General features: G+C 37.4%; 1 protein-coding gene across 23 annotated transcripts in view; it reads left to right on the top strand.

The window, feature by feature from the left end:
* Window positions 1-25,654, top strand: part of NEB (nebulin) — a 203,973-nt gene that overhangs the window by 32,156 nt on the left and 146,163 nt on the right. For all 23 annotated transcript variants that reach the window (XM_018063007.1, XM_018062893.1, XM_018062997.1 and 20 more), the window contains exons 25-40: window positions 2,349-2,453; window positions 3,029-3,136; window positions 3,222-3,335; window positions 6,952-7,149; window positions 9,139-9,246; window positions 11,283-11,381; window positions 12,169-12,273; window positions 12,361-12,468; window positions 13,942-14,253; window positions 14,358-14,564; window positions 16,618-16,722; window positions 17,667-17,774; window positions 19,675-19,986; window positions 20,943-21,149; window positions 22,942-23,046; window positions 24,526-24,633. In XM_018063007.1, the coding sequence (XP_017918496.1) occupies window positions 2,349-2,453; window positions 3,029-3,136; window positions 3,222-3,335; window positions 6,952-7,149; window positions 9,139-9,246; window positions 11,283-11,381; window positions 12,169-12,273; window positions 12,361-12,468; window positions 13,942-14,253; window positions 14,358-14,564; window positions 16,618-16,722; window positions 17,667-17,774; window positions 19,675-19,986; window positions 20,943-21,149; window positions 22,942-23,046; window positions 24,526-24,633 (2,409 nt within the window). The remainder of the gene's footprint in view (window positions 1-2,348; window positions 2,454-3,028; window positions 3,137-3,221; window positions 3,336-6,951; window positions 7,150-9,138; window positions 9,247-11,282; window positions 11,382-12,168; window positions 12,274-12,360; window positions 12,469-13,941; window positions 14,254-14,357; window positions 14,565-16,617; window positions 16,723-17,666; window positions 17,775-19,674; window positions 19,987-20,942; window positions 21,150-22,941; window positions 23,047-24,525; window positions 24,634-25,654) is intronic.

Below are 25,654 nucleotides of genomic sequence, written 5' to 3'. Positions count from 1 at the left end.
TAATGCATACTAAAATCTCAAGGCAACTTAAATGACAACAAAAACAGCTACTTGAATAGGTAACAAGGCAAATTTTTCCCATTTCTGAGTTTGCCAACAAAGACGTTAGAGAAAGAAAAAGAACACAGAAACAAGCAATATGCCAGACAATAATACAAAAACTAATATAGGATGTTGATAACATAGAATTCAAATCAGACGATGTGTGAGAAAGTGATGGGGGTGCACTTTGGATTAGGAAGTCAAGGGAGGTCTAAAGTAGAATGACCCAGCCATGCGGCTGCTGCTGCTGGTAAGTCACTTCAGTCATGTCCGACTCTGTGCAACCCCATAGACGGCAGCCCACCAGGCTCCCCCGTCCCTGGGATTCTCCAGGCAAGAACACAGCAGTGCTTCTCAAATATTGACGTATATGTGGATGATAAATGGAGATTCTGATTTGGTAGGCCTGGAGGGACTTATGTAAACTCCCTAGTCCCCACTTTGAGTAGCTAGGTATCTGTTCATTGCTCAGTCATGTCCGACTCTGGCAACCCCATTGGACGTAGCCCACCAGCCTCCTCTGTCCATAGTTTTCTCCAGGCAGGAATCCTAGAGTAGGTAGTCATTCCCTTCTCCAGGGGATCTTCCCAACCCAGGGATCAAACCCAGGTCTCCTGCATTGCAGGCAAATTCTTTACCCACTGAGCCGCCAGGGAAGCCCTGAGTCGCCAGCTAAATCCTGAGGAGTAGCATGTGCTCCTCAAGACAGGAAGATGTAATATTCCATTTGCCCTACTTTGGTTTTTAGTAACATGAATTATCTCATGTGCAGTCGGTAAAGGAATGTCTACCATTTTTCTACATTGTACATACATGCATTAATATATGATTAATATATATAAATCATACCAATATATGATTTATATATTACTAATCATATTAATACCATTAATACATATCAATATACTATAATATATTTAATATGTTAGTAGTGATCTTAATAAAATATATTACTATATTAATCACACTAATATATGGTTAATTTGTTTTTCTGACTTCTTTACTCCATCTGTCAATCTCCAGGTCCTGCCGCGTCTCTGAAAATGGCACGAGCCTGTTCTTTTTTATGGCTGAGTAGTACTCCATCATATGTGTGTGCCACATCTTTACCCATTCCTCTGCTGATGGGCCTTTAGGTTGCTCCCATGTCCTTGCTGTTGTAAATAGTACTTCCATGAACTTTGGGATGCATGTATCTTTTGGAATTACAGTTTTCTCCATAACACTGTAAGGCAATTATACACCAACAAAATTTTAAAAAGAAAGTAATGGTGTCAATGTAATCCAAAAGACATATTGGTTCATGTGCAACTTTTCCCAGCATATTAATATTTTGTGCTCCAATAAAGGACAACTAGCTAACATTGGGCTTCTCTGGTAGCTCAGCTGGTAAAAAATCTGCCTACAGTGCAGGAGACCCCAGTTCCATTCCTGGGCCGGGAAGATCCCCTGGAGAAGGGTTAGGCTACCCACACCAGTATTCTTGGGCTTCCCTGGTGGCTCAATTGGTAAAGAATCTGCCTGCAATGTGGGAGACCTGGGTTCAGTCTCTGGGTTGGGAAGATCCCCTGGAGAAGGGAACGGCTACCCACACCAGTATTCTGGCCAGGAGAACTCCATGAACTGTATAGTCCATGGGGTCGCAAAGAGTCGGCACAACTGAGCAACTTTCACTACTTTCAAATACTAATAACATCAGCGCTGCAACTGAGCTTGGCAAGCGACAGAGGAATGTAGTCTTGTGCGTGGTGCCCAGGAACCGCCCTCTCTTCTCATTGTCCTGGTGAGGTCAAGTCTTGAAGGATCTGAAATGCATGGTTCTTCTCAGTGCATTTGCCTTTAACTCCAAAATTCAACAGCCTCATTCCTTCTTTACACTCTCTTCCTTCCACCTAATGTCACCTTTTAAAAATTTCAAATAAAGTCCCATATCTTGTATTTTTGATAAGAATTTATGTATCTTTTAAGCTGTTCTAGCATTCTATTTAGAATTACTATTTTTGTCAGTGCTCTGATTACATAGATTTTGAGTGTTCATGTTCTCGAGGCACACCCCAGAGGACAATGAGATTCCCATATATACATCGTGATGGCATTTACAAAATGATAACCCAGAGCTGTTTTATACCAGCATCCATGAAAGAGGAAGTGAGTCTGGATCCTATGCTGAATTTTGACTGGATAGACTATTTCTTTGAGTCATTTTTCTAAAAAGGAGAGTAATGACTTAGCTATATACATTCTCTTTTGTAAATTCAAGGAAGTTCCTACCCTGACCTGTTTGGCTATTCTCTATTGCTTTTTAGCTGAATTACAAGGCAAAGCATGAAGGGGAGAAGTTCAAGTGCCACATACCAGCAGATGCTCCACAGTTTATACAACACAGAGTCAACGCCTATAACCTGAGTGATGTGAGTACCATACATGTTGGTGTATGGATGAAGAGGAAATATTGTGAATGCTTAAAAGGACCGGATTAGGAGTTATGCAAATAAACAACTGTTGAGATGCTTGCCAGAGTGCCAAGTGGAGCTTTTGAACTTAAATGCCCTTAAGACTCTTTGGTAGCCATTAGATTTTGTTTTCCATAGTCTCTGTTACTATGAGAAACATTCTGTCAATCACTCTGCCCCCTTCCTCCCCGCCAATCCCTAGAGCTTCACAAGATCTCTCATACTTTCATAAGGAAATGTCACATTTCCCCTTCTCCAATTGGTTGTCACTTTATATTATCCTTTATGTATCAAGATAGCAGAGTCTTTAGAAAGTTTACAGAACATTGGAAAGAGTATATTAACTTATTTTGTGGTGGAGGAAAGAAGCTGGAGGATAGATAATAAGCTATGTTATCATTTGGTAAATATAGCATTAAATAGGTAAAATAAGTCTCTATATACAAAGTTTCAATCTGTTTTTAAATTTTTACTGAGTTAATCTGTATTAGGTATTGTTCTTAAAATTCCTGTGCTGAAATTTTTCTGTCCAGAATATTTATAAACATGACTGGGAGAAGACCAAAGCTAAGAAGTTTGACATTAAGGTGGACGCCATTCCCCTGCTGGCAGCCAAAGCCAACACCAAGATCGCTAGTGATGTGAGTATAGCCTGGGCACCTGGGTGGGGGGGCCTCAATGATGCTTCCTGATGAGTGGGATCTTACTCGTGTGATGCCCTTGCAGGTGATGTACAAGAAAGACTATGAGAAAAGCAAAGGGAAGATGATTGGAGCTCTCAGTATTAATGACGACCCCAAGATGCTGCACTCTTTGAAGACAGCCAAAAACCAGAGTGATGTGAGTGCTTTTCTCAATCTGTCTTTTTAGTATTGTGTCCCAGTTAATATGGCAAAGGATAGTCATGTAAAAGGATTGTACCAGGTTCATAACAACAAACTGCTGAGCAGAACTTTAAAAATAGAATGATTCCCCAAGTTTTTTTACCTCTCATGTTTGAGGAGAGAAATTATTTGTACTTGATTACCATTTCACTTTGAAAGACCTATGTGCTCATATTTAGTAGAATATTGGGTATAGTTTTTAGCATCATTTAGAAAACATTATGATATTTTCATATTTTCTAATTGAAAAGTAACTTTTAAATTAAGTTTTTTAAAATATAAATTTATTTATTTTAATTGGAGGTTAATTACTTTACAATTAATGGTATATTTTTTCTTAGATCTAGGCCATTACTAAAGTCAATAAAGAACAAAGTTCGCTCTACTAATTTTTTTATCTCTGACTCATGATTTTTCTTGCCACTTTGGCCTTATTTTGAAAGAAAAATCATGAGTCAGAGATAAAAATCTTAGTAGAGCGAACTTTGCTCTTTATTGACTTTAGTAATTAGTATTGGCCTAGATCTAAGAAAAAATATACCATTAATTATAGTTACATTTGAGAATCTGATAAAAGATTTGGACCATCTCTTTAGAAAAATGGAGATTTTTTCGCACCTTTACCTTTCAGAGAATTCATGGATTCCCTAAATATTGCCTTTAGGCCATCTATCATCTTCCAGTTAAAATTCTTAGCATAGAGAGGCAAACATACACTATCACAAATTATACACTATATTTTAAAATGCTTAGCGAATCCCTTAAGAGTGGTAAGAATGTTCAACATAGCTTGAAATATTAGTTTTTCATGATGAAAGAGAAAGGTGTTTATATCTTTTGCTTTCATTTTAACCATGTGAAAGGATGAGATTTAGAGCATTCCCTCCATATACAAAAATAAACTCAAAATGCATTAAAGACCTGAAATCATGAAACTCCTAGAAGAGAACCTAGTAGGACACTCTTTGACATAAATTGTAGTAATATTTTTTGGGATCTGTCTCATAAGGCAAAAGAAATAAAAACAAATGGGTCGTAATTAAAGTTAAAAGCTTTTGCATAGCAAAATGAAGAGACAACCTATGAAATAGAAAATATTTGCAAATGATATAACTCACAAGGGTTTAACATCCAAAACATATAAACAGCTCATACAGCTCAGTATCAAGGAAACAATCCAAAAAAAATGGGCAGAAAATTTGAATAGACATTTTTCCAAAGAAGGCATATAGATGGCTAACAGGCACATGAAAAGATGTTCAACATGGTTGGTTTTTGGCAGAAACCATCACAATTCTGTAAAGCAATTATCCTTCAATTATAAAATAAATTTAAAAATTTTTAAAAAGTGTTCAATGTAGCTAATTATTAGAGAAATACAAATCAAAACAACAATGAGATAACACCTCATACCTATTAGAATGCCTGTCATCAGAAAGTCTAAAAATAACAAATATTGGCAAGGATATAGAGAAAAGAGAACTCTCCTACACTGTTGGTGGGAATGTAAATTGGTGCAGCCATTATGGAAAACAGTATGGAGATTCCTTAAAAAACCAAAAGTGGAGCTACCATATGATCCAGCAGTCCCACTCCTGGGCTTATACCTAGAAAAGAGGAAGACTCTAGTTCAAAAAGATACATCCATCCCAATATTCGCAGCAGCCTTATTTACAATAGCTAAACATGGAAGCAACCTAAGTGTCCAGCAAATGAATGGATAAACAAGATATGGTACATGTATGCTATTGAGTATCGCTCAGCCATAAATAAGAAGGAAATTCTGCCGTTTGCAGCAGTGTGGTTGTACCTAGAGAATATTATGCTTGTAAAGTAAGTCAGAGAAAGACAAATATTGTATGGTATCACTTGAGTGTGGAATCTAGAAAATAAAATGAATGTACATAACAAAACAGAGACAGATATAGAAAACAAACTTGTAGTTACCCGTGGAAAGAGGGGGAGAGGGCAAGATAGGGATGGGGGATTAAGAGATACAAACTGCTTATGTAGAAAATAGATACACAATTAGGATATATTTTAGAGCACAGAATTATCACAGTTATAGCCATTATCTTGTAACTTTCAATGGAGTGTAATCTAATAAAACTACTGACTTACTGTGCTGTCCACCTGAAACTAATATTGTAAATCAACTATACTTCAATTTAGGAATATAGCCATTTGGATCTTTGACAACCTTTTATATGTACTGACAGGTGTGAGCTGGTTTGAATGACAGTTAGAACAACATAGTTGAGGGAATTCCCTGGTGATCTAGTGGTTAGGACTCTGTGCTTTCCCTGCCGGGGCATGAGTTTGATTCCTGGTCAGAGATCTAAGATCGAATAAGCTGCGTGACCAAAACAGTTTAGGCAAAAGCATTTCCACACACCAACTGCTATTACAACATTGCTTTATCTGTTTATTTCTAATAAAGACAAACTGTATTTTTTCCGGTGTTCTTGGATGCCATCAGAAAGTTGCCATATTTTATCATCATAAACCAGGGCCTAGATTTTACAATTAAGAGATATATTTATTCTATGAAACTGACTACCCATGAAAGATGAAAAGGAAGATTACATTCCCTGGTAAAGCCAAAATATCAGATTATTTGCAGAAGGAATTCCTGCAGGAACTTTATAATGCACATCCATGCTTGCTACCTTGGATCACTGTCTTAGCACTTATGTGATTATAGGGAGATATAATGGGTTTAGAATTTTTCTAAGTGTACTGGGCCAGAATTTTTCTCTCTGTTAAGGGAATTGGTGAGCAAACATGATGAAGCTGGGCTTTGACCTAATCAGCACCCTCTCCAATCATTTCAGAAAACCAGCCAATAAAATTCCTTCTGAGGCCCAGTCAGGACATCTGGCTTATGAGAACACTGTACAGAAAGACCAAGGTTACTTTCATGCTCAGTTTCATAAATTTTTCTCCTTTGAGGTCTTGTAGCTGCTGAAATCTGAAGCTTCTTTTAAAGTGTAACCAAAATTAAACTTAGGATGAACAAAAACCTTTGGGGTTCTCAGTGGAGCTTATTTATTGTCCAAACTAGGATAGTCAGGTTGAAAAATCAGTAACTATTCATTTAAAGATGACTTTAGAAAAGTCAAGAAGTCAAGTGTACAGCCCTATTTACGAAGTAGTCATTTTATACAATCAGAAGTATGAAGTGATTGTCATATAATTTTTGACAATTTAAAAAATACTTCTTAGTGGAAAACTCTTCAACGGTTATTACCTTGGTAGAAATAATGCTTATTAGTGGTCCTTGAAAAACCCTATTTTAAAATAAAATAATAGCTGGCTGAAGCAGAAACTGTGGCCCATTCATAATGTCTGACAGTTCCTCTTTAATCCCAAAAAAAGATTTGAGAAAATCTGTCCATGTATGATTTGAGGGGGGAGGTGTTCAGTAAGTGAAACATATCAAATTTTAAGAAAAAATCACTAGATGTTTGGGTCTATGTCTCTAACTTGTATTTATTGCTTAATAGAGATCTCTGCTTTTCTGCAAATCCATTGAAGGTTTCAATTAATAATTGGTAATTTCTTGTTCACAGCGTGAATATCGTAAAGACTATGAAAAGTCAAAAACTATCTACACGGCACCTCTTGACATGCTCCCACTCACTCATGCTAAGAAATCTCAGGAAATTGCCAGTGATGTGGACTATAAACACCTCTTACACAATTACAGCTATCCACCTGACAGCGTTAACGTGGACCTTGCCAAGAAGGCTTATGCACTGCAGAGTGATGTGAGTAACCGCATTTTCTCTATTCCTGCTATTTAAGGTAGAAACTGAGAAGGGTTTCTAAGCTTAGTGATGTTTTTGGCAATTCTCATAAGTGTTTGCACTGTCTTCTGTATGTAGCAAATATGTGATGAGAAAGTGATCCTGGGGATTCTATGAGAGCACACTCTTCAGGGTTAGAAAGGCCTGGGACTGGCAGGCACTTCATCACATTGATTTTGGGAAACTGATCAACCTTGCTGAGTTTAGAGTCCTCCTTATAAAATTGGAATAATATAAAAGAATTGTTTTGATTATTTAAATGCATTCAAAATACTCTTAGCATGGTGCCAGGCCCTGGTGTATTCTCAATAAACATTTGCTAGTTTTATAATCACCATTAGTGTAATTATCACATTCATCAGTCAGTAAATTTTGTATAGGTTGCTATCTTGTCTGAAAATAAAATGTATGATTTATCATATTACTTTTTATAATAGCTAGGTTTTTTCCTTCAGATGAAAACATCTTTAGGCAAATCGATTTGTCTGAGCTATACAATTGAACACCTTGTCCTAACAATCCAATTTTTTTTAATGGTAAAATATGCATAACATAGTGTTGGCCATATTTACCATTTTTAAGTGTACAGTTCAGCAGCAGTTAATTACACTGCTGTAAAATCAACCTCAGAACTTTTTCGTCCTATAAGAATTAAATCTTATGTGCATTAAATAATTCCCATTTCCTCTTCCCCTCGGCCCCTGTCAACCACCCTTCTACTTCCTTTGAGAGCTAGGATACTCTAAAGATCTCATATCAATGGAATTATGTAGTGCTTGCCTTTTTCTGATTGGCTTATTTCATTTAGCATGATGTCCTCAAGGTTCATTCATAGTGTGTGTGTCAGAATTTCCTTCCTTTTCGAGGCTGAATAATGTTCCATTTTGCATATATATATATGATATTTGGTTTATCCATTCATCTGTCCGTGAACATTTGGGTGGTTTCCACCTTTTGGCTGTTGAGAATAATGCTACAGTGAACATGGGTGCATGAATATCTTTAAGACCCTGCTTTCAATCCTTTTGAGTATATACCCAGAAGTAGAATTTCTGGATGATAAAATAGTTCTATTTTAATTTTTTTGAGAAAATGCTATACTGTTTTCTGTATCAGCTGTACAATTTTACATTCTCATGTTTTATGCATTATTATCCTTTTGTTTGTGTCATTTTATGTTTCTTCCTCCCAAATAGATCAGTTTTCTCAAAGGCAGGAATCAGTGGTTTCTTGATTTTTCATTCCATTTAAAAGGCCCCCACTGATCTAAATTTTGTATCTAGAGCATATGTTTTAGGTATCATCTATAGCCAGACAGCAAGAGTTGGTTTAAGAGTAGGTTATTATTTTAGTAGCATCAAGTAACTGTCCCCCAGATAGGTTCAATTCCAAATGATAACTGCTCTCCATAAGCAAATTATTGAATACAACTGTTTTAAAATGCTTTGTTAGCTAATGGAGAAACACTCTTAAGCTGACCGTTACACATGAAGGCAATGTGTGTAAACACTTAATAATTTCTATCAAGTTTTATCAGCAAATAAGCAAAATTATCTATCTTCAATATGGCCTTTAGTGACATAGAAACACAATACTAGTGTTCTAGTGAGCAAACAGATCTGATGATCAAAATATAGCAATTTCATTTATTCTTTGAAATACAGTTTTGAATTTAGCATTTTCCAGATTGGAATTATAATTCCGCATACTTGGGAAATAAGGGTGAAGGAGAATATATGCCAACTAGCAATAACATTGAAAACCTGAAGACTGTTAAAATCTCTCCCCAAGGAAATGTTTAAAATAACTTCAGTGCATGGAGTAAGGAACCTGGTCAGAAATCTTGCAAGCATTTTTGCGGGGCTAGGGGTGGGGGTGGGGAATGTTAATGATTTTACAAATAAGGATGGCTCTGAATAAAGAAGTGTAACCTTTCTCTCGGTGTTCTAGGTCGAATACAAAGCTGACTACAACAGCTGGATGAAGGGTTGTGGCTGGGTGCCTTTTGGGTCCTTAGAAATGGAAAAGGCAAAGCGAGCGTCAGATATTCTGAATGAGGTACAGCCATCACCTCTCTGTGTGTCACAGAGACAGAGTTGTGAATGTGTCGTGTTAAACTCCCCCCAAACCATGGGAAGGGCCTCCTTTACCACTTCATTTTCTGGTAGTGTTGCTACAGGAAGAAACCAAATTATCACGTGTATTCATTGTCTCAGTAGATAATCGTACCCCTTCACATCACCAAAGTCATTTATGTTAACCATTTATGGCAGAAATATCTTCAACAACTTTATTGAGGTATAGTTTGCATACCCAGAATTTACATATTTTAAGTGTACCCCTTGACAAGTTTTATTAAATCCATACAGTTGTATAGCCATCCCCACAACCGAATTTTTTTTGAATGGTAAACACATCTTTATTTTTCAGAAGTAAGCTAGTAAATGAGTAATACACTTTGAAATACATAAAACAGTGAAATCATCATGGTCAAGGGAGGCTGGACTGGAAATTTGGTTAGGTCATTGGATGTATCAAGAGATTAGTTCAAAGTTGCTTCAATTTTGGCCTTGGGTTTCATGAGATTCCCCCTACTAGTTAGGAATTGTTTTAGCAGCAGGCAAAAGAATATTTGAAATTATGGAGGCTACTCACATAATTTGCCTTCAAGATAGTTAGGAGGGAGTTGGCTGCTGGCATATATTCAATGATGTCAGACCCACAGTTGAATTTTAAGATGCTAATTTTTCCCCAAAAAATTCCCACACCCATTTTCAACCCCAGACAATTACAGATCTTCTTTCCATCTCTATAATGTTGTCTTTTCCAGAAATATCTTTTGAATCAGGATTCTTTCACTTAGCATAATGTTTTTGAGGTTCATCCATATTTCTACATGTGTCCAAAATATATTTCTTTCTATTAGTAGTATTCCTTTGTATGGCTATATCACATTTTGGTTGTCCAACTGGGCATACAGATTTTTTTTCCCCAAAAATATGGTGATTGTAAATTATGCATATAATGACAATTATAGTTATACTTTTCTTTGAAGTATTATTGTTCCCTGTGCTATATTCTTGATGACTTTGTAGTAGTGTATATATTCAGTCTAAAAAGAAACAGTGGTGATCCTGGGGTTCTGAAAGCAGTCCCTTCTTTGACAACAGCTGAACATTACCACTGCTGTAAGGTGAATCTGTCATCCAGGAAGTTAGACCACATGAAGCAGGATCAGAGGTGCTAAGTGAGGGTTGTCTTCCACACCTGAGTTTTTGTTCTTGTTGTTTTGTACTGCTGTTTGTTTATTTTGGGTAGAAACTCTTTTATCTACTCAAGAGAGATCATTCAGAAAGAGCTCTTCTGGGTTGGTGGTTTTCAGAAGTCTGAAGTTGAAAGAGGGGATGCTTCTATAGACACAAGAGAGGGATTATAATATGCATGAAGGAAGAGAACTAGGAAGAGAATATAGGAATGAGGGTGGCTAGATGTTGATAGCTCCCAATTGAGACACCTTCCCACTGTTTCCTGTGTCTCTTCAGCACTTTGGTGATAATTTATGTATTAACCACATTAAGGCTTGCAAAGCGAAAGTCCTCCCTTCTTGGTTCATAATCCAGAGCTGTTGCCCTAGTTCCTCAACTGGAAAACTTCAGTTGCTGATGGCGTGACAGGGAAAATGGCACCCCTGAGAGCTTCTAAGTGTCATGTAACACTACTCCACTTGTCCTTGCCTCTTTTCTGTTAATCCTTTAGAAAGCTCTGTGAGGTTTCAGGATTCTACTGAGCTGACAGTGCCTTCTTTCATATCATAAGCAAGAAATTAAAAGAGTGAAGTCGGTTCCTGAAAGTTGTATTGGTCTGCACTGTCCCCAAACAATTGAAAATTAAAATGATCTCTTTAAATGCTGGCTTTTGTATTGTATTGTATTGTATCCCCCTGCGCCCACCCAAGCCAACAAAAAATCTAGTATTTTTACATTTTAAAAATCAGGAAAAATTCTTGTCTCTACAAAATGAATTTGTAAGATTTTGATACAAATTTGCCTTTGGTGAAAGTAATATTCTTTTTCTCTTTTTAATTCATCAAACAGAAAAAATATCGCCAACATCCAGATACTCTCAAGTTTACTTCAATTGAAGATGCTCCAATTATAGTACAATCTAAGATTAACCAAGCCCAGAGGAGTGATGTAAGTGCTAATTCTCTCTGTATTTAAATGTTAACTAATACAAATATATGTGTATTCCAAATGTAATGATCACTGTACTTATCACACAATCTAAAGAGACTCGAGTATGTGAGCAACAGTATAATCCCTCAGCTTTTCATTAATAAAATCACACCCTATTTATATCTTTGGAAGATTATGTATTTTGTGCTGACAATTTTTTTTTTAAGCACAATTATACTTTGCTTTCCAAGGACAAGGTAAGAGGGACTTCTTTGATAACCAGAAACACAAACTTGTATCTAGGAAAGATTAGGAAAGTGAATGTAGATACTACATCATATGAAGGAGTTACTATTTTAAGTCAGAATTAACACAAAAATCATGCTTAGTAAAAACTACCCCTAAGTTCTGTTAGTCACTCACCGCTCACAAAGTATAATATAGGTAGTTTGTGAATCCTACCCTATTATCTTTTCCTATGCTCAAAAAAGTGTCTGAAGGTTAACTTTGTCATTGGGTCACCTCCCTGGGCTCCTAGGTGGGTGCCCCACCTCAATCTGGAGGTTCTTAGCTCATACCAAGGGACTTTTGCCAAGGCTAAACTGGCACTAAGATCAGACCCTGTGCAATGGCATAGGAGACCTTAAATGCCTACAGATATTTTCAGGTGAATATGGAGATGGCTCTGAGTGTGTGTTTCATAAACAACTCCTCTATGCAGTGTGATCTGCTCAGAAATTTTCCTCTGCCATTAAACACTTTCCTGTACTTTATTCATTTGTTTTTGCTTTCTATACCCTTTCAGGTTGCCTACAAAGCCAAAGGAGAGGAAGTTATTCACAAGTACAGTCTGCCAGCAGACCTGCCCCAGTTCATTCAGGCTAAAGTCAATGCCTACAATATCAGTGAGGTGTGCACGTGGGTTCAGTTGCTCACGGAGGGTTAAGCCTTTTCTGCATGTGGTCTGAATTATCTGCAAATAACATTTTTCTTGCAGAATATGTACAAAGCAGACTTGAAAGATTTGAGCAAGAAGGGATACGACCTGAGAATTGATGCGATTCCCATCAAAGCTGCCAAAGCAGCCAGGCAGGCGGCAAGTGACGTAAGTCCAGCTGGTGGTCTCCTGTATGTATCCAGAAAATGTGGGCTGGTGGGCTTGTTACCCAAGTCACCATGTCTGCTGTCCCTGACTTGGAGCAAGCCAGGCTGAAATAATTCGGGAAGGAAAGTTCTCTAAACAGATCGGAATTTTCATGGGGATAGGGATTTGTATAACCTTGACTGATCTGTTCTAATCAAGCCCCCCTAATTTTAAATTCGCTTCTATAATTCTGCACAAATTCATGTCATTCCTCTGATAGATATAAAGAAGTTACTTGCTATTTGCATCATCGTAACCTCCTAATGGTAAACTTTTATCTCAAAACTTGCTTAATTTCTATGAATTCTCTCTTCTTTGCTTCTACAGACTGATGAACGGACTTCCAGTGTTAGAGCCCCTAATAGTCAGTCATTAGGTTTCATTAGTTAAGACTTGTTTTTCTTTTCCTATCTTACTTCAATTCAGACAGGAATTGAAGTCACTTCCTCTGTGAGATTTAAATAAAATGGCCTCAAGGCCTTTCCTGCTGTCCTGCAGGAAGTGGGATGCCCTCCCCACCATTGCTTCTTTGCCTGAGGCTTTACCTTTTCTGACCACATCAGGCTCCTGATTTGCACAGGGTGCTTTTGCTCTGGCTCAGCTGGGCTTTCCTTCCCTGGACTTATTCTTTCTCCTCTGCACAATCCAGAGATGGAACACAGCTGCTGCTTCTTGGTATCTTTCCAAATCCCAAGTACAACTTGACTGGTTGTTTGATATGAAGTTAACACTGCCCCAGTGTAAATACCCTAAGACTGAATAATGGAAGTCCGTGTCCTAAAAGCAGTGCTCCAGGGTTTCTCACTGATCTCCTTTCTCTGTGGTGTTCCCTTCCAGCCACCCCATCCCAACACTCACACAAACCTTCCCTTCTGTCTCTGCTTCTCAGCTTCCTGGGCTTCTTCCCAGGTCTCCTCAAGGACACTCAATTCTCTCCACTTTATTATTCAGAGCCAATTAGTGTTGCACACTACTTGTTCTGGGTCTCCTTTTGAATATCCAAAGACTCATTAAAATTGTACTATTGCTAGTAAAATTCCTTTTCTGCTACTGCTCCTAAAATAGCCAGGTATTTGGTTTTAGAAGCATAGTATAATTGGTGGAGATTGTGAAATATTTGGGCTTCCCTCATGGTTCAGATGGTATAAGCCACCAAAGGAGTCCAGATATTTAAATTTTCATTTGTCTCTATCACTGTCAAAGTGGAAAAGAACTTGTTTTACTTTGTCAGTGATATGAATTATAGTAACATCCCCACCCCACCCTCTTGGGTGGCAGAAGCAACTACAGGCAAACAAACAGACTCTAACATTTTAATTCTACCAGGCAACATTGCAAATATCAAATTGTTTGGTTATGAAAACAAATCATGGTCTCAATGTTCAGTAAAATCTTCCTAACTTAAAAAATATACCCACCTTTTTTCCCCAATAGGTCCAATACAAAAAAGATTATGAAAAAGCCAAAGGGAAAATGGTTGGCTTCCAAAGTCTCCAAGATGATCCTAAACTGGTTCATTATATGAACGTGGCCAAAATACAGTCGGACCGGGAGTATAAAAAAGACTATGAGAAGACGAAGACCAGACACAACACACCCCATGATATGGTCAACATTGTGGCAGCTAAGAAAGCTCAAGATGTTGCCAGCAATGTCAACTATAAGCATTCACTCCATCACTACACCTACCTGCCTGATGCCATGGACCTGGAGTTGTCTAAAAACATGATGCACATACAGAGCGATGTAAGTGATGTTTACTCCACAAGACAGTCTCCGTCTAAGGTGGGGGCCTTGTGAGAGAACCCACTGCCTGGGGCACTCACTCCTGTCTTCCCCTTTCACTGTAGAATGTCTATAAAGAAGACTACAACAACTGGATGAAAGGCATAGGCTGGATACCCATTGGCAGTCTGGAGGTAGAAAAAGTTAAAAAAGCAGGTGATGCCCTGAATGAAAAGAAGTACAGGCAACATCCAGATACCCTCAAATTTACCAGCATCGTGGACTCCCCAGTTATGGTCCAGGCAAAACAGAACACACAGCAAGTCAGTGATGTGAGTACAACAAAACGGAGCATGCAAGAGGATGGAGGGAGGCTTTAAAAAATTCAGCTTGCCATTTTATTCTCTAGACAAATTTGAAAATTTTATTCTATTCCTTTTAGAATTATTATTTTATTTAAAAATAATAATTATAATTATTTTTACTTTGGATACTAACATTTTCTATTTTTCTTTTTTCTTGTCTTTTTAAAACATCTTCCATTTTTAACGGCCTCAAAATTCTGTGTTATTGAATAAATTTGACATAGTGTAAAACATTCTATTCTTAAATCCTCACATCTTATTGTGGCAAATTCATCATAGTCCATTCTGTATAACGACTTCTGTATTTGCTTTTCCTATATAAAATATTAATACAGTGAAATAATACACGAGTAGTTGATTTTGCACCTCAGAATTCATCATACACAATTATTAGACTTTACTTATGTCTTGGCGGAGATTAGTAAATTGTTTGCCTGCCTGTCCATGAACAATGTATATGCTCTGGCTAAAGATAGATCTAAAGGAAATTTTGGTGTATGGAAGAGTAATAAAGGGACATCAAAAGCACTCATTAATTCAATGAATGAATGTTTTTGAATACTTTCCACTGTATTATGTGCTGATGATATAAAGATGGATGAGAATGAGTAGGATGTAGGATAAAACACATACAGGAAAGGAGAATAAGACAGAAGCATGGATAAAAACAGCATCAGCATATAGAGAGACAAATGTTACAGGAGAGGCAGGTGCTAAGTAGGTACAAGGGGAGAGGGCAACTCCTTGCCAGAGCATCTCTGGCAAATAAGAAATGCCACTTTCCTGACAAAACGAAAAATATGACTGTCAAGAACTAGTGAATGGAAGGACAGTGAAGGATGAAGAATCCAGGATTATAACCAATTATTGACGGTCTTGCATGCTAATTCATAGTCTGGACTTCAGTGGGTAGGTAACAAGAAGTTCTGAAGATGTTTAATCCATGGAGCTCTATAATGAGATCTGTGTTTTAAAAGTAATTGGCAAAAAATGCCGAGGTTGTATTGGAGAAGGGAAGGATTGGAGGCAAGGAGATGAATTAGAAAGCTGCTACAGAAATTCAACAGAAGCCTTATTTGGGCTTAACTCAGGCAATAGCTGTGGGAAAGGAAATGTTTAGAAGGTGAAATTAATGAGATTCTCAGAATGAGTAGAGATGGTTTCTAAAGGCAGTGAGGAAGAAGTGAAGACAGCTCTTAGATTCCTGCAAGGAATTATTTTGTATTTGGATGGGGATTCTTTTAGATATTAGTCTTTTCAGATTTTACTTCTGATACATGTACACTGATTTCCATATGGTATTCCATGCTAAAGAAGTGGCGGTATATACAATGAATGATAACCGAGAGATGAAGAATCTGCTTGAGATTCTGATTCTGTTTTAGTTTTAGAAATTAAGCAACTCTAAAAAAATAATCAAGATGAGGACACAGTATGATTCCTACGCCACACATTTTGATGTCTTTCAGACATCTTTAAAAGGACAAAATAGGGCAAATTTGAAGTGGTAAACCTTTGGCATAAGCTAGATTTACATGTAAGCACCTTTACATTATGAGAAAATTATTATGTGCCTTACTGATATGATTTATAATAGAAAGTTTTTTAGCAGAATTGACTCATTCTAGCTAACTTTTTCTAAGAATGAAAAACAAATGAACAAAACACAAGACTGTGAGAACTACTAACTCTACTAACAAAAAAATGACTTTTTTCTGGCTTTAGTGAATTGTTTTATTCATGTTAGGATTTCACATTTGAACTCATTTTTTATTCATTTCTGTCAAGGAAAGATTTCAATTTTCTTAGGATTTTTCTCTCTCCAATACAGAGGCTGTTGTGTTTTCCTTAAGATATCAAGATCTTGAGTTTCTTAAAATAGGAAGATGCCTTTGATCAGTTTAAACAATAGAAATAGTGCGAGATTATGCCAAGAAAATGTCTTTTAAGCATGTGATTAATATATTTTCCTTTTTGTACCATCCATAATGCATTTTATTTTTGTGACTATGTGTTGCAGATCTTATACAAAGCTAAAGGAGAAGATGTGAAACATAAATATACGATGAGTCCTGACCTTCCTCAATTTCTTCAGGCCAAGTGCAATGCTTACAATTTAAGTGATGTAAGTATGTTTCTGATGGAGTGTGAAATCCAGACCTGGTAATAAAATAACAGAATTTTAGAGTATGACAAGGCCTTGACAATTTAGGTCAATTTTCTCTATAACCCTGTTAGATAATACCTCATAATGATTGTTCTGAACTTCTTGAGTTGGCCTTTTCAAGCTTGGTGGTGGTGGTGGTAGTTTAGTTGCTAAGTAGTGTCCAACTCTTGTGACCCCATGGACTATAGCCCACCAGGCTCCTCTGTCCATGGGATTTTCCAGGCCAGAAAACTGGAGTGGGTTGCCATTTCTCTCTTCAGGGAATCTTCCCCACTCAGGGATTGAACCAGTGTCTCCTGAACTGTGGGCAGATTCTTTACTACAGAGACAGTGTGTACTAGGACAACTCTTAGGGGATAGCCTTTTTCTTTGTTTAGACCTCAACCCCTATTCCTCTCATTTTCCTAGTTTTGCACATGGAGGAATTTTTTAATCCTCCAGAAAAACAAGGATAAATGATATATATTTTTTTTACCAATAACCCTAAGAATTTTAAAGCTAACTACAGGTCTTCATTGGATCTTTCTTTCATAAGATGGAACAATTTCATTTTCTCCAGTTGGTCCTTACATACTGTGGTTTCTAGAACCTTGATTACTCTCCTCTGGATCCACTCCAGTTTCTCAGTATCCCTCTTCAATATGAGCCTAAACCAGATTTGGGTGAATAGTTAGTACAGAGTAGAGTCTAATAATTTTATACTGTATAAAGTAGGACATTTTGCTAAAGTGACTTTTTTTTAAATTGATTTATCATTAGCATGACTTCTCAAAACAGTGTGTGCTATAGGAAGATTCTTCTAGCTTCTCTCCGGGAAAGAACAAAACAATCCCAGCTGTTGAGGAATCACTGTTGCTAGTTACTCCACAGCATGCCAACATCTTTTTCCTTTTCCATCCTAGGTGTGTTATAAACGGGACTGGCATGATTTAATAGCCAAGGGCACCAATGTGCTGGGTGATGCTATACCTATCACTGCAGCCAAGGCATCGAGAAACATTGCCAGTGATGTGAGTCGAAACTCTGGGTGAAATCTTGGTGGACTGTATTTTTTTTAAGTAATCAAATGGGTGCTTGTTAAAGTGATACCACATTGAAAACAATATGTTGAATTAATGACATTGAAATTCTCCACAAATACTGCTTTGAAAACCTGTCACTTTTTCATTAATTTGTGATTCTTTTCAGTTGACCCCACTTGGTACAGCTGTCATAAATCTGAAAGCAGCTTTCTCCTCTGATTCATAGCCCAAATTACCTTCCCTGACACATTTCCCCACAGCTCACATTTATTTTCAAGGAGAACACCCTGACTGACACTAACACATTAAATTCAGATGACTGCCTGCATTATAATTGTATTAAGAAGGTTGAGAAGGTGTTAGATAAAATGGATAGATTTTATAAACCAAATGTGAAAAGCCCGCTTTTCTAGAATATAATTCTGATTTATTTCACATGTAGTAGAATTGATACCCTTTTCATCTGTAATAGAAAAAAAATATACACTTGACTTCTTCCCATCATTGAAAAACAAAATTTTCCAAAAGCATGCACACCCATAGATTTCACTGTCATGCCCTATTCCAGTGGCTACAGTTTCTTTCTTAACTTTTTATTTTGTATTGTGGTATAGCCGATTAACAGACAATGTTGTGATAGTTTCAGGTGAATAGTAAAGGGACTCAGCCACACATATACATGTATCTATTCTCCCCCAAACTTCAAAGAGCCTACACTTTTGGTTTGAGACAAGAAAAGAAAGGAGCCACATATACAGACCATGTAGAAGACAGGGTATAAGAATTCTACAGCCTTCCATGTAGGGCTGGGACTGAAGATGTGTTCCTCAAAGGTTTGCCCATCACTATGAAATCTAGTTTAAGGAGAAAGTGAAAGTCTAAAATATGACATTATCATTTCTCTTTTTAGCCCTTACATAGAACTTTTTCTAATATGTCTAGAAATCACTGGATAGTCCTTTTGCCTGCTAAACTCTTGTTTATAAATCAGTGCTTAAATGGCAGGAACAGAGCATCTTCAGAGTTTGGGTAGATTTGAATTCCCATACATAAAATTTGAGGGTTTGATCTATTACCTGGAGTATAACTTAATCTATACCCCATTGCTAATTTTAGCTGTGAGAAACCTCGGACAGCAGAGCTTTTGCAGTTAGGTTTTTACTGACGGGGAAGGGGCTCAGGGGTTCCTCCCTTATTCTTCAGTTACTCAATTCATCTGTACTGCCTCAGCAGTGAGCTTGGAGAGTAGCTGCTGAGAAATGGGGTTGGGGGAAAGCCCAGCTACTTACCTGCCTACGCAGCACCCAAGTTGATGCCGCTTAAAAAGAAGAGGGTTTTTTTTTTTCAAACCATATGAAGTTAACCTGAGACAACATAGTAATATTTTCTATCCTCCACCCTAAAGAGATATGAGTATAAACATCTTTCATCTAGAGTTCTTTAGAGTTTCTTCTGCACCTGTTGTATACATATCACTGGGCCAATCAGAATAGAAAACAAAAGTATTTCTAGTATTCTGTGATTGTGAACCAACATGATGGATTAGGAAAATTCACATCCTTGGAAAACCAGGGGAGATTGGTCTTACATTTTGGAATGTGTCATGTTTATATTAAGTATGAAAACTCAGCGGGCTTTATATGAAGTTTACCATGCAAATCATCTATAGAATTCATAACAAAGAAAAGAAACTGGTCCTGAATTCATCATGACACTCGTGTATAACCTAGCACTGCTGGAAATAAATGCTTTCACTCTAGACTCTCTCAGGTTGGAGGGTGTTGGGTGGTCTTTCAGAAAGTGATTGTATTCTTTATGTGTGAATATACTTGCTGCACCCAATGTTCCCAGTGCTTAGGACTTTGCTAATCAAATTCTTCTTCTGCAGTATAAATACAAGGAAGCTTACGAGAAGGCAAAGGGAAAGCAAGTGGGTTTTAGAAGCCTCCAGGATGATCCCAAGCTGGTTCACTATATGAATGTGGCAAAGTTACAGTCTGATCGTGAATACAAGAAGAACTATGAAAACACCAAGACCAGCTACCATACCCCTGGGGACATGGTTAGCATTACTGCTGCGAAGATGGCCCAGGATGTTGCCACCAACGTCAACTACAAGCAGCCGATACATCATTACACATACCTACCTGATGCTCTGAGTCTTGAGCATATCAGGAATGTGAATCAGATTCAGAGTGATGTGAGTATGTGTAATATAGCAGACCTAGAGATGTTCGTAATAAATGGGTGATCATCTCTTCCTATTTTAGTTAAACTTTGCAATACAATAAGATATTTGAAAAATGCACTTTAAAATACACAATCATCATTGAAACAGTAAGAAAGGCATGGTAGGCAAGCTGTGTTTTACTAGCTTTCTGTGCTCTCATCACAATCATTGACATCTTTATTAACTTATGGATCAAATATAGCGCCATATTCTACTAAGTGGTTCTCAACAAGAGGGAATGGTTGCTCCTGGTGGGCCTGCTTTGGGTGATATGTATAATGCAAAATATGAGCATTCTCTGTTCTTTCTGAATTCAAGAAAGGTTTTTTTTTGTTTGAACTCAAGGTCACACTCTCACGTATGTGTCTCTATATAGCGAGTCATCTGTAGTGAACCAGGAAGGTTTTGTGATTGCAGCGTGACTCATGGAGAGCTATATGAGGAAGGTGTTCAATATTCAGGGCATTTCCTGCTGCAGGAGCCAGGTGTTTGTAAAAATTGCCCTTGGTAAAAGGAAGAAATGGTGTTCATTTATTGTTGCTCAATGAGAATGTCTCTCTCTCACTGAGATAGAGGGGCCTAGGTAGACAGTGTGGGTGAAATGCAAAAGTTGTGGAGTTTTCAGTGAAATCAAAGGGAAAGCCCAATTTATTGTCAAAAGAGGCACATTTTTAAAGCAGTACCTGTGGAAATATGTGTCCTGGATTCCCTCTTGGAATGTATAATGCACTCTAATGACAGAACTGCTTTTTCTTATGATCAGATTCTGAGTAAGAAGCTCTGTGGCAGACAGCCAAGAGAGCCACTGTAGAAACAAGCAGGCTGACAGGCTGCTCTTCCTTCCCCCTGGATAGAATTGCAGATTTCCAGAACATCCCTTGAGTGTGCTCTAGGATATCTTCTCATCGGAGGTTACTCTCTTACAGAATGTATATAAAGATGAGTACAACCACTTCTTCAAGGGCATTGGATGGATACCAATTGGTTCTCTGGAGGTTGAGAAGGTCAAAAAAGCAGGTGATGCATTAAACGAGAAGAAGTACAGACAGCACCCAGATACCATCAAGTTCACAAGTGTGCCTGATTCCATGGGCATGGTTTTGGCTCAGCACAACACAAAGCAGCTAAGTGATGTAAGTGGTTTCCCCTCAAATGGTTTTGTCTGTGAATAACCCCATGACCAGCTACTCCACCATCCTTCTTAACTCAATCCGTGAGCGTGCATCTGTGTTAATAAATCAGCTGCTTTCAGAGTTAAATTCAAAGGGTTTTATCTTGGAAGCAACTTGGGACTTGAAGAAGAACAGGGAGGAGAGAAGGAAGATATTCCAAGTTTGCTTTGTTTTCCAAATGTGGAGAGTCTGTGTTGTTCATAAGCAGTCCCCTACATTATCGATGTGAAAAGAAATTATCACCTGTGACCTTGTCTGAATTGCAAACCCAAGATATTTGTTGCTCTGAGTTGCAAGAGTTCTACCTAGGTAAATGAGAAGAAGGCTAATTAATATCTTAATCTTTTTCCACAAAAAAGAAAACCATAGCCTGATATTCTGAGAGAGGCCTCTAGGAAGGGGTGAAGTAGTTTACTTTCAGAGTCATCTGGAGTCTCCTTTCTAAGCTCAGGTCTATCTGGACCCTGTTTCTTAGTCAGAGGCTAATAACAATGCTGTGTTTTACCTCATTTGATAAGTTCAGAGTCATGTAACGATACCTCCACCAGAAAAAGAGTGATAAGTAGAAAACAAAGGAGGGAAGAAATTATGTGTGTTTGGTCCTAGATATTTGAAGATGGGAAATGCATTCTTTGGCTCAGATTTGAGGGTTAACTGTGGATTTTGTTTCTCAGACCAGTCCCACATTACCACAGATGTTTCAAGATTAATTCAATTTTAGTGGCACTAAATGGTGTAGATTCTTGCAACTTCTCTTGTACTGACAAAGTGTCACTTTCCACTGTGTTTTTCCTGTCAGCTAGGAAAACCCTACACTCAGTTTATGAAGAACTCCCTGTCCCAATAAATGCCATCCACATCTCCTTAGTTTCTCAAGCTTGAAACCTGGCAGTCACCACTGACACCTCGCTGTGTGAACCCGGGCAGCCAGTGCATCTGCTGAGTTACTCCCCACGCTCTCAGCCATCCTGTTGGAGCACTTCCGTCTTTTAGCTGCCACCAACCCTAGTTCTGGCCTCCATCTGTCTCATGTGGGCAACTACAGTAATCCATTATCTGGACTCCCTGCCTGAGGTCACACATGACAACCAAAAGGACTGTCTTAAAACATGGATCATGTCCTTCTCATACTTAAAGCCTGTTAGTAACTTCTCCTCGAACTCAAAATCTAAACTTGTTAACTTGGTTGAAATGAAAAGGCCCCCAGCTCTGTGGCCCTGCCCTCCTCCTGTCTAATCCTTCTGGGACCTCAGAGCCCTCTGTGACCTTCAGTCTCTCAAGCTGGCCGTGCCTTTCCAGACCCAGGACTCTGAATGCTCCTCTTCTGCCCAGACCCTTCCCCTTTCTTCACGTTTGAGCATCAGTGGTACCTTTCTATTGAGCCTTTGATGTCCCCTTTTGTTTCTTTCCTAAAGTTATTTTATTTATACCACAAAAAGTTTATGTGTTTATTCTCTGTTTCCTCTACAGGACTATAAACTCCAAGGTCAGCTTTTATTTATTAAATAAACTTGAACACTTTAAACACAGGACCTACCACACTGCCGATTGTCCCACACCATTGTACAATAAATATTGGTGGAATGAGTGAATGGATATGTCCATAAACACTCCCTCTGCATGATAGAGTAGCTAATTGCCTTGTAAATGGAAAAGCACAAATGGTAGCCTTCCTTTTTAAAGGGACGTGTGCTAGGTGAAACTTACGTTATGTTAGCTAATTCAGCTTGCATGCTGCCTCCTTTGTTTTTAGTTGAACTACAAGGTGGAGGGAGAGAAAGTGAAGCACAAGTACACTCTGGACCCCGATGTGCCTCAGTTTATTCAAGCCAAGGTCAATGCCTTCAACATGAGTGATGTGAGTATTTGGCTGGGTGCCTGTCTTAGTATTGCATCAGGGGCCTCCCCTTTCCAGCTCTGTGTAACTCCAGCACTGAGAATTTTAGAGGGAGCCAACTGAGTGTGGGCCCTTTGAGTCTTTGTTAGAGAAGATCATTGTGAGGACAAGACTATCGGGTGACCCTGGAGCTGGACCCGGGAAATTGGAGGCTCCTTATCCCACTCCTGTCCTTGGAATGTACATTCTGCCCACTGTTCCCACAGTGGGAGCCATTTTCGAGGACGCGGCCTTGAGAGACCAATGTGTTGTTGAGACCACTCGGGACTGAACCTAGTTCAGGCCTAAATAAACTAGTATGGCCCTGGTGGGCAGTTGCGAAGATCTGTCTCGTGACTGCCCCCCAAAACTCACTAATTTAAATTCTCTTGTTTATGCCAAGCTGGAGAGTTTAGCCTGTTTAAATTTCTCCTTGCCCTCCTTGTATGGGGACCAATTTGCAAATCAATAGTCTCCAGATTGGATTCTTATCATAGAATACGGGGCTAGAGGTAGCATTCATTTCACTTAATGCAGACTTTTTCCAACTGTGGGCTATGATTCATTAGCTGTTAAATCAATCTAGTAGTCTGTGTCCCATTTTTTAAAAAGTGAAAGAAATTGGCACAAACAGATCGGAAAATCAGGAGTGTATAATTTGTAGTAACTGTAAGTATGGCTATCTCTGACTTTTGGCTATTTGTTAAACTTCTAAAAATGCTCACCACAATTTTCTTTAGAAAGTCTTTCTTTGTATGTGACTAGCATCTCTCTTGGATACTTAATTAGTGGTGATGTTTACATGTACTATTATGAATTATTTCATTTTGCTTTTAAATCAAATTGGTAAATTCTAATTTAAAGACATAGTCAAACCTGGATAAAATTGTTCATTTCTTAAAAGATGACTTAGTCATTCTTCCTAACATTTTAGACTCTTTTATCGCCAAATAAACAATCTTTAAGTACTCATTTTTATGCTTTTGGTTTATATAAAACTTTTCTCCTACTTTTATAAGTAATATTTAAACATTAAGGTTAATTAAAGCAGGGTAATATTATGTCTGAATTTTTAGTTTTACTATCAACATCTTTGTGTTTAAAATGCTTCATACAAAAAATACAAGAAAATAAAAGCATTACATGCTTATTATAGAAAAATTGAAAAGTATAGAAAATTATGAAAAAATTAATATTGTTACCCCACATTCAAAGCATTACCTTTCCACTGGTTTTTTCATACACATGTATACGTTTTTTACAGCAATTGAGATCATACTGTGTGTATAGTTTACTGATATATTTTTTAAAAAGAATCTAGTAGATCCGTAAAAGATGAACAAAGGGCTCTAACTCTGAATTTTTTAATAGAAAGGGATATATTATGAAGATTTTGGCATCCTGTTTAATTTTTCTTTTAATTATATCAAATATTAAAATAATCTTTCTTTTTTTTCCAAGTCTCATTATAAAGCAGATTGGAAGAAAACCCTTGCTAAGGGTTATGATTTGAGACCAGATGCTATTCCTATTGTTGCTGCAAAAAGTTCAAGGAATATTGCTAGCGATGTAAGTCTAATTTGAAAGTAGCAAGCTTTCTTTGTATTTTACAAATCTTTACATGGTGTATGAGGTTATATGAGCTATATTAGAAAGCAAGTAAAGGTTGTAATATAAAAATATTTCCTAATATCTTATGTACCAATTTTTTTATCTTGCTTCACTTAAAAATATTTAAAAGCTCAATTCAGTTACCAAGGATAGGACTTTTTTAAACTCTGAAATACTGGAAATTCTCATTATTATTATTATTATTAATGTGAAAACTGCTTTTTATTTGGATTTTGTTAAGAAAAAAACCTTGGTATATGGAAATATCACTATAGCAAAAAAGTCTCCCAGTATTTTATTTTATTTATTTGTTTTTTTTTGCCACATGGCATGTGGGATCTTCATTCCCTGACCAGGGATTGAACTGGCAGCCCCTGCATTGGGAAGGTGGCGTCCTAACCGCTGAACCAGGAAAGTCCCCTCTCCCAGTATTTTAAAAGAATATAATATTTTATAATTTCCATAAAGAAAAAACTCTGGTGACTTATGGAAAACCAGGAAGAATTATAGATTAAATGACAGTATTTTAGTTTTCTGCCATAAATTTTATGCTTACTTATTTACTTACTTAATTTACTTTTTACAAATCAAGTTTTATTTTCTATATGAGTTGATATAATACCTTGATATAATAGAAACATTCATTTGGAGTCTAGTATGCTAGTTTTTATAATGTCTTTGCTGAAATTTACTCAGGATTCTGCAAATACTTAATAAGGTAATCCAAATTAATCAAGGAAACATAGTAAAAACTATGTACACCAAATCCTTAATAAACTTTTTAGGAACCTTTGAGCATATTTAGAGAATCTACTTATGACTGATCTAGATATAAACTGTAACTTATTCCATTTTTAAATATCCCCAGAGCAGATCTCAAGACCATCCATTGGAAATATTTTGAGAGTTATTTATTTAAAAATACTAAAACCTTAGATGTTATGTAGATTCAGACAGTTTGTCTAATGCTTAATCTGTG

Source organism: Capra hircus, chromosome 2 (genome assembly GCF_001704415.2).
Source record: "Capra hircus breed San Clemente chromosome 2, ASM170441v1, whole genome shotgun sequence".
Taxonomy (NCBI): Eukaryota; Metazoa; Chordata; class Mammalia; order Artiodactyla; family Bovidae; genus Capra; species Capra hircus.
This window is presented reverse-complemented; position numbering and strand designations above follow the sequence as displayed.